Genomic DNA, 17207 nt, shown 5'->3' on the forward strand with positions numbered 1-17207 from the left:
ATGAAAGCATAACGGAACTGCGCGACGGCAGCCTCCTTCTCCTTGTAAAATCCCTAAAAATAGCCAAACATTTCATTGCACAAAAAAAACTCGGTACCCTATGCCCAATCTCTGTTAAACTCCATTCTAACCTAAACTCTTGCAAAGGTATAGCATACGCTCCATGCCTTATTAATTCGTCGGTAGATCACATTATATCAGAAATGCAAAGCCAAGGGGTAACCGATGTTTATAAATTTACAAAAACAACACCTGAAAATAATCTTCGTGCCACCGGACTAGTACTATTTACTTTTGATCGCTTCCGCCCCCCTTCTACTGTTGATTTAGGCTGGCATAAAGTAAAAATAGAAGAATACTTCCCTAACCCGATGCGCTGTCGCAAGTGTCAACTCCTTGGACACACGACTAAGAGATGCACTTCTTCAGAAGCTTGTGAAAATTGTAACCTTGCCCCCCATCAACCCGAAAACTGTACGCGTACCTCGTGCGCTAACTGTACCGAAAGTCATCCATCGTCTTCCAAATCCTGCAACGAATATATCAAGGCAAAAGAAATACTAAAAATAAAAACAATACGCAAATGCTCTATGGCAGACGCGAAAAAAATATATAAAGAAACAAACCCCACACAGTTCTTTACTACAACATATTCTTCTACGATACAAAGTTCATCCACAACCAAAAAACAAATAGCTTCTACAACCTTACATTCAACACCTCCTCCAACTCCATCCCCTCCCTCCAATTCTACCGCCGTCACTGACACCTCTAAACAAAATCTTCAAATCCAATCTACAACAACTGATTTACCTCCAACTAAAACAAATACATCAACAACAACAGGCAATGATAATTGTCTTATTCCCTCTTCCGCACCCGCAATTCCTGCACGTATCCCACAAAAAAATAATTCTGTTATTTCTTCCAAGAATGAGTCAAACGACTCTACACAAACATCTAACGGCAAAAACAACACACATAACAACTTAGTTGAAACTACTCCAACACATACACCTCCTAATCTCTCATCTCCTCTAACAAATTTAACAAACAATCTTCTCTTACAAAGTAAATACTACTTACCTAATAATCACATGGATCAAGATGATGATGAATCAATCTAAAATTAAACCTATTGACCAAAATAACGACTCCACGGTGGGAATACCGGATCGATCGGGCTCTTCACGGAGCCCTACCGATCCTGTATCCACTCCGTGGAGTCATAATGAACACCCCAATAATATCAACACCTCCAATTCCTCTCAACAAAATTTTCCTTCTACCAACAAAAAAAATAATGAACCTTCAATAAATCAAAATTTCACTGTCTTACAGTGGAACCTAAATGGCTACATAAATAATTTACACGAATTACAACTACTTATAAAAGACACACAACCAAAAGTCATTTGCTTGCAAGAAACACATATCCAATCGGATCGCCATCCATTCGCTCCTAAGCAATATTCCACATACTTCCATAATGTTGATTCTATATCGACTTCAAAACAAGGTGTTGGCATCCTCGTCCACAATTCAATCCCCCATTCTTTTGTCACAATTGACTCAAATATATTAGCAATAGGCGTTCAAATCAATCTCAATATTCAATTTACAATTATTTCCCTATACATTCACCCCGATCAAAACTTTTCAATACAAGACCTTGAAGACATTATCAATGGATTTACCAATCCGGTATTAATAACAGGTGATTTTAATGCATGGAGTCCGTCTTGGGGCTCTGAAAAAATAAATAAACGCGGCAAAACAGTCGAACATTTTATTGCTAACTCTGGGTTAGCCATACTTAATGACGGTCGACCAACCCACTTTTCTACCCATAGAACGTTTACGCACGTTGATCTATCACTCATCACGCCCTCTCTCCTCAGTAAAACTACCTGGGATACATCGGATAACCTCTGTGGCAGCGATCATTTTCCCATTTTTATTAACCTCACTACTGGCCATTACAATCACCAGTTAAAAAAACCAAAAAAATTCCTACTCGATAAAGCAAACTGGGATTCATTCAGATCAAATGTATCTCAAGAGTTGCTTTCGAGAAAAGTTTCTGCTAACATCAATAAAGAATCTGCTTTGATTCACAAATCAATACGCAGTGCAGCAAACCTAGCCATTCCTCAAACCTGCGACAAGATTCACAAAAAAACAGTCCCTTGGTGGAATCAGGAAATAAAGTCTCTGCGAACACAAAAACAAAAAGCATGGTACGATTTTAAACGTTCTCCTACTGATAACAACCTTATTCGATACCGAAAACTAAACGCAAAATTTCGCAAAGCAGTAAAAAATGAAAAAAAGAATTGTTTTGAAAATTTTACAACCAATATAAACCCAGACTCAACCCCCCAAAAACTTTGGGCACAAATTAAAACTCTTACAGGCACATATACTCCATACACAATAAAAACAATAAAAACAGACACTACAACATTGTCATGTCCCATACAAATTGTGGAACAATTTGCCCAAACATGGGAACAATTTGCGGACGACTCCAATTTCCAACCCTCTTTCATCAACGAAAAAATTAAAACCCTTGATAATACAAATATATCTTTTTACCCAAGTTCTTCAGCTATGTCTATTGAAACACAAATCAACATGTCCGAACTAATTTCTTGCGTACACACAGTCAAAGGCAAAACACCAGGTTTTGATCGCATTTCATATGTTATGTTAAAGAATTCTCCCCCGGCTTTAAAAACCCGTCTACTTACCCTTTACAACAACATCTTCGACACCGGAATAATTCCACATGCTTGGAAAACGGCAAATATAATTCCACTACCTAAGCCCAATGAAGACCGCACTCTAATTTCTGGATATCGTCCAATATCTCTCCTCCCCTGCACAGGAAAAATCTTAGAAAAAATAATAGCCAAACGCTTATTCTGGTTCCTCGAAAAAGACAAATTAGTTGACAACCGCCAAGTGGCATTTAAAAAAGGTAAATCTACCCTCGATGCTCTTCTTCATATTGACCATTTCGTCTCCTCAACACTATCTGTGCGAAATCATGCCACCATTCTCAGCCTTGACTTTCAGAAAGCTTTTGATAGGATTGGGGCACATGTTGTCCTTAATCAACTATTAAAATGGAAAATCGGGCCAAAAATGTATAATTACATAAGATCTTTTCTTATTAACAGAAACTTTCGAATAAAATATTGCAACATCAACTCAAACACACACAAACTCAATAACGGCATTCCTCAAGGATCACCACTATCAGTGGTCTTATTTATCATAGCTTTTAACGAAGTAAGCAACATAATTGACAGTTTCCATAAAGTTGAACATTCTTTGTATGCCGACGATTTAATTATTTTTTCCAAGACTAAGGACCTCCACGAATTGGAAAATATCTTTACTTGTATATTAAATGCTCTTCTTGAATGGAGTAATTACTCAGGTTCGATAATTTCTTATTCAAAGTCAGAATTGTTTCATATATGTAAAAAGCACAATTGTACAAAATCTGTTAAAATCATTTTAAACAACAATGTTATTAAAAATGTAAATACTTTGAAATTTCTTGGTATTATTTTTGACTCTAAATTTAATTTTAAGAACCATTGTATTTATCTTAGAAAAAGTTTAACTGCCAGGGTCAATATAATTAAATATTTATCATCAAAAAATAGTTACGCTAACGTTAATACTCTTATTAATTTAACACAATCCATAGTATTATCAAAAATTGACTATTGTTTACCAATCTACGGAAAATGCTCCAAATCATCATTGGGACTTATCACGACACCTTACCACACCGCCGCCAGATGCTGCATGAAAGCATTACGCTCGACACCAATTATCAACATATTAACCGAAGCTGGTCTACCCAATTTATCTGATAGAATCAATTTTCTTACATCCAAAATAATTACAAAAATTAATTCGACCCATAAAACATCTATCCATCCAGAAATCAAAAAGATATTGAATCGAAAGAAAAATCAAAAAATACAATCAACCTTATGCAGGGCGCTTACGTTCGCGAAAGATTTCAACCTACAGATCTCTTTGCAAGAACACACCAGTATTAGCCAACCACCTTGGAACCTTCCAAGTTACACCATAAACACCGATTTTTGCAACTATCCAAAAAACTCAACCTCTGTGGATATATACAAAACTCTATTTTTGGAATTTTCGGAGAACTTCAAGTCCCTCGGTTGGAAACTACTCTTTACGGATGCATCCAAAGCAGAAACATACACCTCTTTTGCTGTTGTTGATAGTACCGATTCAGTTGTTTCCAAAGGACTATTACCAAATCATACCTCAACTTTTACTGCCGAAGCATTCGCTATATATAAGGCAATAACTCACGCTCAGAAAAATAAAACAATTATATTTTCTGACAGCCTTTCTACCATAAAAGCCCTACAAAATATTTCCAACTCTACTGAAATTGTAGAAAATATACGCAACCATCTAATCTTGAACTCTGAAACCTTAAAAATCGTTTGGATTCCCGGACACGCTGGAATCGCTGGTAACGAAACAGCTGATGCAGAAGCCAAATCCGCAATAAAAGAACCATTGAAATCATTTTTTCAACATAACAAAAAAGACACCATAAGGTTCCTTATTGAAAACTGGAAATTCAAAAGAAAAGACGCTTGGTCAAATTATAACCACCTATACAAAAATGTCAATCCTCACGGGGACAGAGCAATCTATCCCAACAACATGCCACCAAGTAAACTAAAGGTCTACATCAGGCTCAGACTAGGACATTCATATATAACACATCAACACCTGTTCAATAAAACATCTCCATCCATATGCCATCTCTGCGAAGAAAATTCCACCCTCACGATGAACCATTTACTTTCCTGCCCAAAAGTATCCTCAACATGCGCAAAACTATCCAACCACAACTTAATTCATCTTTTAAAAAATATAAATATCGAAAACATAAACTTAGTTTACAACATTATGAAAACTCTAAAAATTGAAAACGCTATTTAAAAAAAAAAAAAAAAAATTATAATAATAAGTAATAATAATCCATTCTTTTTTCCTCTATATCTATCTCTGTATATATATATATTTACTATATCTAGTAGATAGCCCTGGCAGCTAATTCTAGTTTAAGCAATTATTGAATTTGTAATTTACTTACTATTTAATAAAATTAATAATAATAATAAAATTAATAATAATAATAATAATAATAATGGCATGAAGTTTAACTATACGTAGATGGTATTTGTAATAAGTTTCCCTTTATTGCATTTATAACACTGTGCAAGTCGAAATTCTTGACAGGCGCGCGAATAACTGTTTCGCCCTATTTCGGACCCGAGAAATCGATTGGCGTCATTAGTTTTTCGATTTATCGGTACGACTTCGAACAAAATTTTTTTTGAAAGATTTTCAATTATTTTGACAATTTTTCACTTTTTTTCGTAATTTTTCAACCAAAAACAATATTTATATTGCTAATAATTCTGCTCAAACGTTATTTGCTACCAGTAGAAAGACATTATAAACTATTTTGAACAATTTATTTGAAAATTTAGTGATTTTTTTGAAAAAATTTAAAAAAATCGAAATATTTTACATTGTTTATCGTTTTTTCGCTGTTTTTGTTCTTTTTTGCACAAATACATTGCATGTTTTCCATTAAAAATTAATTTAACTGTTAGTTTAGTCTTGGTTAAACTTTGACAGTCTATCGATAGCATCGATAACAAAAAAATATCAAGTATATCGATACTTCACAAAACTATCGGTAGTTTCAATACTTCCAAATTATTGTACCACAAGGCTACCGATATTATCGATAGCTTTGAAATTAATTAAACACAATTTGAACTACAAGTTAAGTTTTCGTTTGACATTGGATATAAACAACGAATTAACATAGTGTTTGGTAGATATCGATAGTTTCCATTATCGATTGTATCGATAGTTTTGAGAAAAAACTATCGATAATATCGGTAACCTTGTGGTAAAATAATTTGGAAGTATTATTGAAACTATCGATAGTTTTGTGAAATATCGATATACTCGATATTTTTTTGTTATCGATGCTATCGATAGACTGTCAAAGTTTAACCAACACTAAATTAACAGTTAAATTAATTTTTAATGGAAAACATGCAATGTATTTGTGCAAAAGAGAACAAAAACAGCGAAAAAACGATAAACAATGTAAAATATTTCGATTTTTTTAAATTTTTTCAAAAAAATCACTAAATTTTCAAATAAATTGTTCAAAATAGTTTATAATGTCTTTCTACTGGTAGCAAATAACGTTTGAGCAGAATTATTAGCAATATAAATATTGTTTTTGGTTGAAAAATTACGAAAAAAAGTGAAAAATTCTCAAAATAATTAAAAATCTTTCAAAAAAAAATTTGTTCGAAGTCGTACCGATAAATCGAAAAACTAATGACGCCAATCGATTTCTCGGGTCCGAAATAGGGCGAAACAGTTAATCGCGCACCTGTCTCAAAAAAATTTTTCAAAAAACTTGCACAGTGTAATTATTCTAGGCATGTTTGGCGGAGAACACAGGAGAAGGAGCAGGCGATGACGAACCTGATAAACGAATTGAAAAAAAGGAATGGCCTGGTCAAATAATCATGTCCTATTAAGTATTGGTATTGCAATAAGAACACCAACATCAATAGTACAAAAATTTCCAAAATGTCATCCATTTTAATTCTAAATGTAAAACAAAAACTTGGTTTTAATCATTTTGAAATATATTGATTTTCAATAATTTTATGTAAACAAACAAAACGTCAAAACTTAACCCTCGTAAAAATTTTTACCAATTCACACAGCTAATTGCCCATTAAACTGAAAATTTTTGTATTCACCTCAATAGTGTCAAAAATTTAACAGGGGTTAACTATTTAACCCAATTCACACACGGCCAAAGTATTCAAAAGTTATCCCTTTGTTTGGGTGGCAATTAATAAATCACCCAGGTAATCCAATCATTTGCAAAAAATTATTATAGTTTTAAAAATTGGATTCATTACCATTTGAAAAACTGCTGTCGCGAAAGTATTCAAATTTTCCTAATGGTTTTATGGGAAACGCCTTTTAGCACAATTGAAAACACTGTTTTTATCAGTTCGTGATCATCATTAATCGACGAGTAAAGCATAAAGTAATGAAAATTATTAGAAAATAAAGGTCAATATTTCTACTGAAACAAAAAAAAATTACTACATTTTTTTAATGCACATGCACACGTTAGCCACAAGAGTGCGAATTTGGCATACGCCTACTTTTCGGAGCTTAGTGTTCTGTAACTGCGCAGCGACTAAAAAGAAGCTAGTGCTCGATGCTTACCCTAATATATTGACATAATGCCCGTACAAAATAGATGGCTCCAACAAGCATTTGGGCCAAATTCGCACCCATGTGTCCATAGAGGGTTAAATAATATCCATATTCAAATCGTCATACAATTTTATCCACCTAGACACAGGGTAACCTAGTCTCCGGAAAATGTTGAAAAGCCATTCCTCAATGATAATGATAAGATGATCTGTTTTTTTTTCTGATGGTTTTAACACTGGCAATTTTTGTTTTGGAACAGAATTACTTCTTCCTTATGTCTTATCCTTATCTTATTGCATTAAGCAAACGCTCCTGTTGCTCTGCTTCTCTGTTGTTCCTCTTCTACACTAGCGGTATCATCGTCTCTACACGTGAACGCCTCCCAACGAATCAAACATTATAAAGTAAAACTTAGTAAAACATTAGGGATTATTATTCTTAAACATATGATAGTTGTAAATATCTTCCTATATAAATGAAACGATGTTATTTCTTCGAGCACTAATCAGAAAGGTTGTATTTTCTATATTTTTATTATAAATTTCTGTGAATTTTTAATAAATTTCTGTGAATTTATTATGAATTTCTTAAATAACTACCGCATAATAATTTTCGAAAAATTTAATAACTAACTTTTTTTTTCATTTCAGCTTGGAAAATATTGGGTTGTTACAAATCTCTTTCAGGGCCCCGGTCAACCCCCATACAATATTGGTGTAACACCTACAACTTCAGCAGTTCCTTCAATACCGCCTCCGATATCATCGCATTCAAGTGCTTCGGCAGCCAAGGCGGCAAACTCTAAACAACAACAGCAGCAAGAACAACAACAGCAACAGCAGCTTGCATCAAACTCGCATACTCAATCACCATCAACACATATAGTTTCATCCGTTGGTGCTACATCCTTACAAATACCTAATCCAATGATAAATACAGGAATGAATCAGCATCAGCTTCCAAATGGCACAATAATCGCTGGCCCACGTCATGCGGATTCTTTACACGTTCATGGTAATTAGCATGTTTTTTTTTCTTTTAAATATCTAAAAATTCTTATATTGAACTAAAATTATAATTACCTACATAAATTAAAATTATATACATATGGTCAAAACAAAGTTGGCATTTTGTAACCTTCGTACTTTGTTTGTTTTACCTCATAAAACGATATCACTGCTTTGACTTCATCGCTCAACCACCATGTTTCTTTGCCGCGTTGGTATTTTTTTTTTAAGTTCGCTTTCATTAAGCAAATTAAGCGAGTTATTTTGTACTTTATATATGTATATACAAGGAAAACACGTAAAACTAGTCTTATAAAAAGCTCTCTAAATACTGACGCTTTTGAATACGTTGCAATTAAAATTATCAAAGGAAGCGATAAATGTATTGCTCTCTTGTCCTGGTTTTTCTTACAATGATTTGATATTTACATCTGCTAATATTGAAACAACATATACCTATAACTGAATCATTTTCTTGTCGTAATTTTAAAAGAGTTAACCTAACAAGACTCCTTAATGAATGCTCCACGCTTGCCTGGAATCTAATATATTTTACGTGAACAAGCAAGTTGAAATTCTCAATAATTGTGTAAGAGAAACATATTCCAGTGAAGCGCTTCGTTTCAAGACATGGACAGACTTCTTGGATGTCAAATGAAATAGAAGAAGCTATTTCTACACGAGATAGGCTGTGTCGGCGCTGGAAAAGCTTTAAGATTAGTTTCATATTTGTTTGAGGATTCACGCCCTTGTTCTTCGGGTGTGGAACATCAGCGGCAAAATATGATAAGCACATTAAATTCTGATCTCGAATGCATTGTCCAATGGGGAATAAGAAACCGCGTAGAATTTAATGCTTCTAAAACACAATGCTGCTTACTATCGTTAAAACGAAACCTTCCCCCACTATCCATGAGTGGTACTTGCATCGAGAAAACTGATCAGCTTTCGATTCTAGGTATGTCCATTACAAACCACCTCCTGTGGAATGAGCACATATTCGATCTGAAGATGTAAGAAATATTTCACCCCTTCTGATTTGGCTTCAATTTATAAAGCATATATTCGTCCAAAGCTCGAGTATAACTCTCATATCTGGGCAGGTGCTCCTAAGACCCACTTGAGTTATTTGGACAGAATTCAAAAAAGAGCTTTTAAAATGATAGGTGATAGGTCCATTACTGATACAATCCCAAACCTTGAGCACCGTCGTAATGTATCATGCCTGTCCTTATTTTATAGGTATTTTTTCAGAAAATGTTCTAATGAAATAGCTAGTTGCATTCCTCCCCTTAAAAATATTCTAAAAACTAGTCTCAATCAGAAAAATTGTTCGTCCTGTATGTTTTCCCTTTTTAATTTTTGCCATGTTATCAAATATAATTGTTATTATTTATAATGTTTATTTATATTTTTTTTTGTTTTTTTTTCTGTTTTAACAAAATTTTTCCTATTTATAACTTATTTCTGAAATTGTTATGTAATACTGTGCAGTCAAAAAGAATTATGTTCTTACAGAAATTGAATACCAAATAAATTCAAATCTTAATAATATTCTTCGTTATGAAGTCTCTTTGAAGTTTCGCATAGGTTATTTTAATAGAGATAAATGCTTTGCCTCTTTCATTTCCAGTTACCTGTTAATCACCAAGCTACATCGAATAAATCAGCTGGTTTTACAGCTTAATTGAATCTTGGGAAATATTGTTTGTGGTCGGAATAATTCAGAAATACTAAAATTTTATCCGTGAGGTTCGATGGGACGAACACATTGAAGTTTAAAGTCAACCCACAAATAAACACTCATCCATTGGGATGCTTTAATGAGGTTGTGAAAGTCTAGCCAAAAATGTATCTTTTACCATCTACTTTCCTAGCTTCCTCAGTTTACGAGACATCTAACGAAATAGCCAAAATTTTTGCATGAAGCGTTTCCATAAGGATGACACCGATTCGGTTTCTACCTTGCGGTGTGATGTAGAAGAACTTCTTATGTTTTTGTATAAACGTGCAAGAAACGCACTCTCTTTCTAGTGATTCGGCATTTTGTTTCTTGGACGCACAAGATGTCCACCAGTCTTCTATTTATCATCCCTTTCAATTCACAGCTTCGGTCGTTCATACTTCCAACGTTTTAACTCGCAACTCTAAATTTCTTTTAATCTCGTGCATTGTTTTCCCTAGACTTCGTAAACCTAGTAACTCGGACCCTATCATTTCTAATGGGTCTAGGATCAGTATCAATATTAGCAAGTATGTACTTTGATAATGCTCAAAATTTTCCAGAAAGTTTTGCGAAACGTTTTCGCAATTCTCCACACTGGCATTCTTCTGTTTTCTTGTTTGATCTTCTTTTACCACGCCGCACAGTGTGCAATTTTGACAATCTAGCGGTACTTAATTCGTGATTCCAAGTACACATAATTTTTTTGATGCAAACCAGTTTAATTATGTTAAATATGTATTTCTACAAGGGTTTTATAGATTTTCAAAAATATATCTAACGATATGTCCAATATGTGGTATACGCTTACAAAGGTACCACAACGGATGGGCAAGAGCCGCTAGATATGAAAAAATGCACACTGTGCGACGGTGATTTCCAGTCCTCTTACCCAAGGACTTGCATGAGGGTAATCAGTAATTAGTACCAACATTCTACTCCGCTTCGACATGTCGACCATTGGAGGCACTTGTGCTGCAGCTCAGCTCTGTTGCTGCTAAGCACCGTTTTTGAATGGTCTTATTGTATTTATTGAGAATGGTTATCTCTCTAATTTTTTTTAATTATAAACAGAAAAAGAGAAAATACGAAGACATTTTTGCATGACATTTTTGTGACCATATGTGTACATAAATTAATCCCATTAAAGATTAAGAATTTTGCGCACAATTAAATTTGTATTTCTTTAGGTACTATGTCCGGCGACGACAATCGACACGTCTCACACGGTATGCAGGACATAAAGGAGGAGAAACCTTTTGCTAATGGCAAACCAAACATTCATATGGCACATGTTAATCCAGCAACTTCCATTTCTTCAAAAATGAGTTCTGGTAATAGTGGCGGGGGCAACAATGGTCAATCAACTGAACCAGGTGTTACGCAAATGGTTAAACTTCAGTCAGGGTCTGGGCCTAGTGGTACTAGTAGTACGGGAGGTAACGAACAACAAGAAAGTAAACCCCCCCACGGCGTTGAAATGTACAAAGTCAATATTGAAGACTTGAGTCAATTTTTATCATATCACGAAGTTTTTGGCAAAATACATGGCGAAGTGATAAATCAACAACAAATATCGCACACGGTAACTCATCCTACTACAAATGTATCGACTTCGAATGCTGGCGGAAACACCTCTGTGAGTGGTTCTGTCTCCGGTTCACTACCTCCACCATCGTCGACAAATGGAAACTCGATAGTGGCTGCCAACAGCCTTACCAGTACAGGATCTGGTGCCCAAACAGTTCCGTCAACCGGCTCCGGTGGTGTGCCTACTGGGCCTGGTGAGCTTATTCTTCCTAAGATGGAAAACCAAGGAATGGGTGTTGACCAAAACACTCCTCTGCTCGCCCCGGACGGAACACCCATTATCGGAGGCACACATATCTGTGACATTTGCGGAAAAATGTTCCAATTTCGTTATCAGTTAATTGTGCATCGTCGATATCATAGTGAACGAAAGCCATTCAATTGCCAAGTTTGTGGACAGGGATTCACCACATCGCAAGATCTCACCCGGCATGGTAAGATTCACATTGGTGGACCAATGTTCACGTGCGTTATTTGCTTCAATGTGTTTGCCAACAATGCCAGCTTGGAAAGGCACATGAAACGTCATTCAACGGATAAACCATTTGCATGTACTATATGCCAGAAAACATTTGCCCGCAAAGAACACCTGGACAATCATTTTCGCAGTCATACTGGGGAGACGCCTTTCCGTTGCCAATATTGTGCAAAAACATTCACACGAAAGGAACACATGGTCAACCATGTACGTAAGCATACCGGCGAGACGCCACATCGTTGCGATATTTGTAAGAAATCGTTTACGCGGAAAGAGCACTATGTTAATCATTACATGTGGCATACAGGTTGGACCGGCATTTAATATGCTGTAAAAGATAGTTTTAGATAGCGCATCGTGTTCTCCTTTATTTTCAGGTCAAACACCTCACCAATGCGATATATGTGGAAAGAAATATACAAGGAAGGAACATCTGGCCAACCATATGCGATCACATACGAATGATACACCATTCCGGTGTGAAATTTGTGGCAAGAGTTTTAGCAGAAAGGAACATTTTACCAATCACATTTTATGGCATACAGGTAATTTCAAATTTTTAGTATATATATATTTTTATTTTTAAATATTCTCAAAACTACATTGTATTGGATACTTATAATAATACTACACAATTCCACAGTTCCCCAGAATCGAAATTACTTAAAACTTAAAAAGTATGCCCAATTGTTTTCTTTTTATTTTTACAAAAATGCCCTTGTTGCACCTACATGGATTACATGTCAATATTGAATGTATAATGAAAAATATTCTTTTGTACACTGGTATGAATTTTATGTTGTAGGTTTTGTGATGAATTTCGACTCGACCCCTTGCTACTATTTCGGGCCATTATATTGTTATATAAGTTTAAATGGCTACCATTTGTAAAGTTTAAAGACTGTTATATTTTCATTGAATCCAGAGAAGGGCATTTTAAACTGCTTTTAAATAAGGTATAATATGTGTTAGTTAGCCTAATACTTACATACAGAGAAATAACATCAAGAGATCACGATAGGTGTTCTTGTTAATGACTTTATTCTTTATTTTTGTTTTCTTCAGAAGAATAAATCAGTAAAACATTATGTTTATCTCACATTTCTCGAAGAAAATTGGCTTCAAAGTCAAAAGCTATTATGGGCATGAAAAAATTAACAGATTTTTAAATTAATATCTGAGCAACAAGTTTCTACCAATATTATTAACAGAGATATTATCATTAATATGAATAAAGGCATACCAAAGTAAGGGTTTTCTTAAATCATCGTTAATACTATCGACTTTGCATTAGAACATTTTTTTTTTTAGAATATAACCAACAACACCCCTTAAATTTTCCCTTCCTTGTTCCGGGACACCCTGTATACCATAGCTATATAATGTTGAACCTACACAATATTTCAAACTTAAAATTTGCAAAGAAACCAACTTACGATATTATATCCCCCGACTTTTCAGCTGAATATGCTTTATATATTACGTACACTTCTGAAATAATATTATTGAGACTTTCTTAAATTATAAAATATAAATAAATTGGCCAAACAATTGTTTAATTGTTTAAATTTTACTTTTTTTTATTGCGGGAAGGAATTTACTGTCCTTCCGCCACCTAGTGGCATTTATTGTAATTATTTTAAACATTAATATATATTACTTATATAATATATAATAATAATAATAATAATAATAATAATAATAATAATAATAATAATAATAATAATAATAATAATAATAATAATATAATAATTGTCCCGTATTTAGGAATTTGTCCCGTGATTGTCCGTATTTGCACATTTTCTCATTTTTTTTACCGACTTCCAAAAAGGAGGAGGTATTCAATTCGTCTGTATTGTTTTTATTTATTTTTTTATGTTTGTTAACTCATAACTTTGGACGGAGTGAACCAATTTTGATAATTCTTTTTGTATTGGAAAGCTGGTGCTTGCAGTGTTGTCCAGTTATGGCTATAGAATCTATGAGAAAACCATAAAACCTAGTTTCGGTCCATGGAAGTCGGTTTTATTTTTTTTTTTGATAAAAATGATTATTTATTCAAAATTTTAAAACTTTGAACGGAAAACAAGAAAAAACAGTCTTTGGTTGATTTAAATTAAAAGTTTTTCTAATAAGTCTCCAAAGTAAAAAAACTCTTTTAGAGTAAGAAAAATTACTTGTCAGTCAAAAACGATTGAAAACTCTCCAAATATTCTAGCACAGTAAAGAATTTCGGTGGTTAAGCTGCGTGAATGTGCATCGAAAAACTAAATTTTCGTATTTCGTCGTGCTGGTTTTATATGAAAATCTTCGTTTCACTTCTAGACTAGGCTTTAATTTTAAAAATTTTTTGTCATTTTTTTAGTTCCAGCTTGTATTTGTCGAGTTGAAAAGCTATATCAGGAAATTTTTTTTTTTATTGACAAAATATTCTTTTAGAAGTTATTAACAGTAGGTACCTATTATAAATCCGCTTTCTTGATTTCGTAAACGGCTTAAAGGATTTCAATGAAAAAGCTACCATCAAATCGTTTAAGAAATCATTATATCAAAATAAGGAAATTATGAAAACTATTTTTTTAATTTTTTTTGTTGTGAAAAATCAATATTTTAAAAACGAATTTTTTATCTGTCCCGGGTTTCGCTTCTAGAAATATGGTCACCGTATGTATATTAGACTGGGCCAAAAAAATAAAATATTTTTTTTTTTTGAAAGTTACTTCGAAAACCTTGGTCAGGATGATGAAAAAAAAATTGGGTGAAAATTTGAGCCGTTAAAAATAATTTTAAGAGGTCTATCATCGGTGTTTTTTATTTTTATACATGATATGATGTGTTACAACAGAACTGCTAGACGATCAAAAATTGAAAACGTCAATCGTTTGAACGATCACGTTTTCGCTATAATTTTTTTGCTTCACAGAAGACGAAAATCGTCTAAACGTATACGCCAAAACGTTCACGTTTGAACGATAGCTAAATAGCTCACGTTTTCCATACGTTTATACCATTTTTTTATTTTTTCAAAGCTGTGCTGTGACCAAATGCAATATTATATTCGAGTTTGTTTACCATTAAATACAAAAAACATCAAATGATGGTTAATTTTTGGGGTTACTCCAAAAAAATTTAAATGACGAATTTGTACCTTAGAGGATATAATATATATATTATATCCTCTAAGGTTTGTCCTAAGAAACGTAATGGTTGTATGTATTATATTTACATGAGCATATAAAATATATAGAATAATTGTTTTTGCAAGAAAAATGCAAACAAGAAACAAAAGAAATTAAAATATTTATTTTGCATTTTTCTTCAATTCATACCACAACCCACCACCAAAAAAATGACAGGACACACAAAAAATGAAACCTACATTATATCCAAAAAATAAAATCTCAATCGGATAAAATCTCCAGAAAATTTTTGACCCCATGGACAAAATCTCTATGGGGAAAGGCATCCAATGGACAAAATCTCCAATAAATAATTTTTTCTCCCATTTTCTCCAAATCCCCAAAAATCTCCAATTAGCAAAAACAAAAACTTAATAAAATGATAAAAAACACTGTTAGTCAAAGTAAAATCAGAACTAAACACGACAATTTTAAAATCATAAAGGTTCTTCTTTTAAAACGGAATAGAAAAAATAAATTGTGTAAACAACCGTGACTTGAACCTTCTTTGTTTGACCTACCATTCGTGTGCCTTAACCATGATTCTAATATACTGGAAGGATACAGCGAGTTGAACTAAGCATAATCTTTTGAGGCAAGTTATCACAGCATACAATTAAATATGAGTAAAAATAGGTTTTTCCAAAATGAAGATGAAATTTTGGGATTTTCGCTCGGAGATTTTTTTTTTGAGATTTTTTCCTGGAGATTTTGTCTATACCCAGGTTTGTCTTGGGAATTTTGGCTTTGGGGATTTTCTCTTTGGGATTATGGGTTTTGGTCATTCATCACCAACCCACACAAAAAAACAACACAAATAACAAAACAACAACGCACCTTCTTCCTCTTATTCTTAATGACAGACAGAGTCAGTATGACATTAAAAGCAGTTTGAGAATTTCTGAAAGCTCTCAAACTGCATAAAGAAATAAACGTAGACGAAACGTATTTCGCTGAGTTACGTGAAGCAAATTGTGAACGATCACGTCCACGATAAACGTTTGGACGATAAACGTTTTGAAAATTACGGAATGACCCCCCTGGGGGGTCATTCCGTATCTCGATTATCGTCAGACGTTAACGTTTGGACGTTAGACTTGCTTCACGTAAAATTGAAAACGTCACTCGTTGGACGATCACGTTTTCGCTATAATTTTTTTGTTTCACGGAAGACGAAAATCGTCTAAACGTTCACGCAAAAACGTTGACGTTCGGACGATAGCTAAATAGCTGACGTTTATACCTATTTAATGTTTTTTTATTTTTTCAAGACTACAAATGTAATATTAGATTCGTGTTTGTTTATTTTAAAATACAAAAACCATCAAACGATGGTTAATTTTTGGGGTTACTCTAGAAAAAATTAAAATGCCAAGTTTGTTCTAACAAACGTATGTATTTTTTACATTTGCATGTGCATACTTATATAAATTTTTTTTAGAAAAAAGCAAAGAAAAAAATTAACACAACATTCATTTTGCATTTTTCTTCAATTCATACCACAAAAAAAAAAGTGACAGGACACAAACACAAATATTAAATGCAACCACGCTTCTTCTTCTTCTTTTGCTTAGTGACAGACAGAGTCAGCATGACATTTTAAGCAGTTTGAGGATTTCTGAAACCTTTCAAACTGTGTCAAGAAATAAACGTAGACGAAACGAATTTCGCTGAGTTACGTGAAGCAAATTGTGGACGATCACGTTCGCGATTAACGTTTTGACGATCATCGTTTTGAAAATTACGGAATGACCCCCCTGATTGAAAATTTTCGTCAGACGAGCCGTATTCGAGTAATTAAGCTTTTTAAATCGAAGTGTTTTTTCAATTTGACTGTTTCACTTTGGAATTTTGTGATGAGCAAATAAGTGAATAGAAAA

General features: G+C 33.6%; 1 protein-coding gene across 4 annotated transcripts in view; it reads left to right on the top strand.

Annotated features, from left to right (window-relative positions):
- LOC129920964 (zinc finger protein 184) overlaps nucleotides 1-17207 on the top strand; it is a 56380-nt gene that overhangs the window by 24085 nt on the left and 15088 nt on the right. For all 4 annotated transcript variants that reach the window (XR_008773445.1, XM_056002548.1, XM_056002549.1 and 1 more), the window contains 3 exons: nucleotides 8001-8364; nucleotides 11271-12455; nucleotides 12526-12693. Coding sequence is in view for 3 of the 4 variants with exons in the window: in XM_056002548.1 (XP_055858523.1) it covers nucleotides 8001-8364; nucleotides 11271-12455; nucleotides 12526-12693 (1717 nt within the window). In the remaining variant the exon portion in view is untranslated. The remainder of the gene's footprint in view (nucleotides 1-8000; nucleotides 8365-11270; nucleotides 12456-12525; nucleotides 12694-17207) is intronic.

Source organism: Episyrphus balteatus, chromosome 1 (assembly GCF_945859705.1).
Source record: "Episyrphus balteatus chromosome 1, idEpiBalt1.1, whole genome shotgun sequence".
Lineage (NCBI taxonomy): Eukaryota > Metazoa > Arthropoda > Insecta > Diptera > Syrphidae > Episyrphus > Episyrphus balteatus.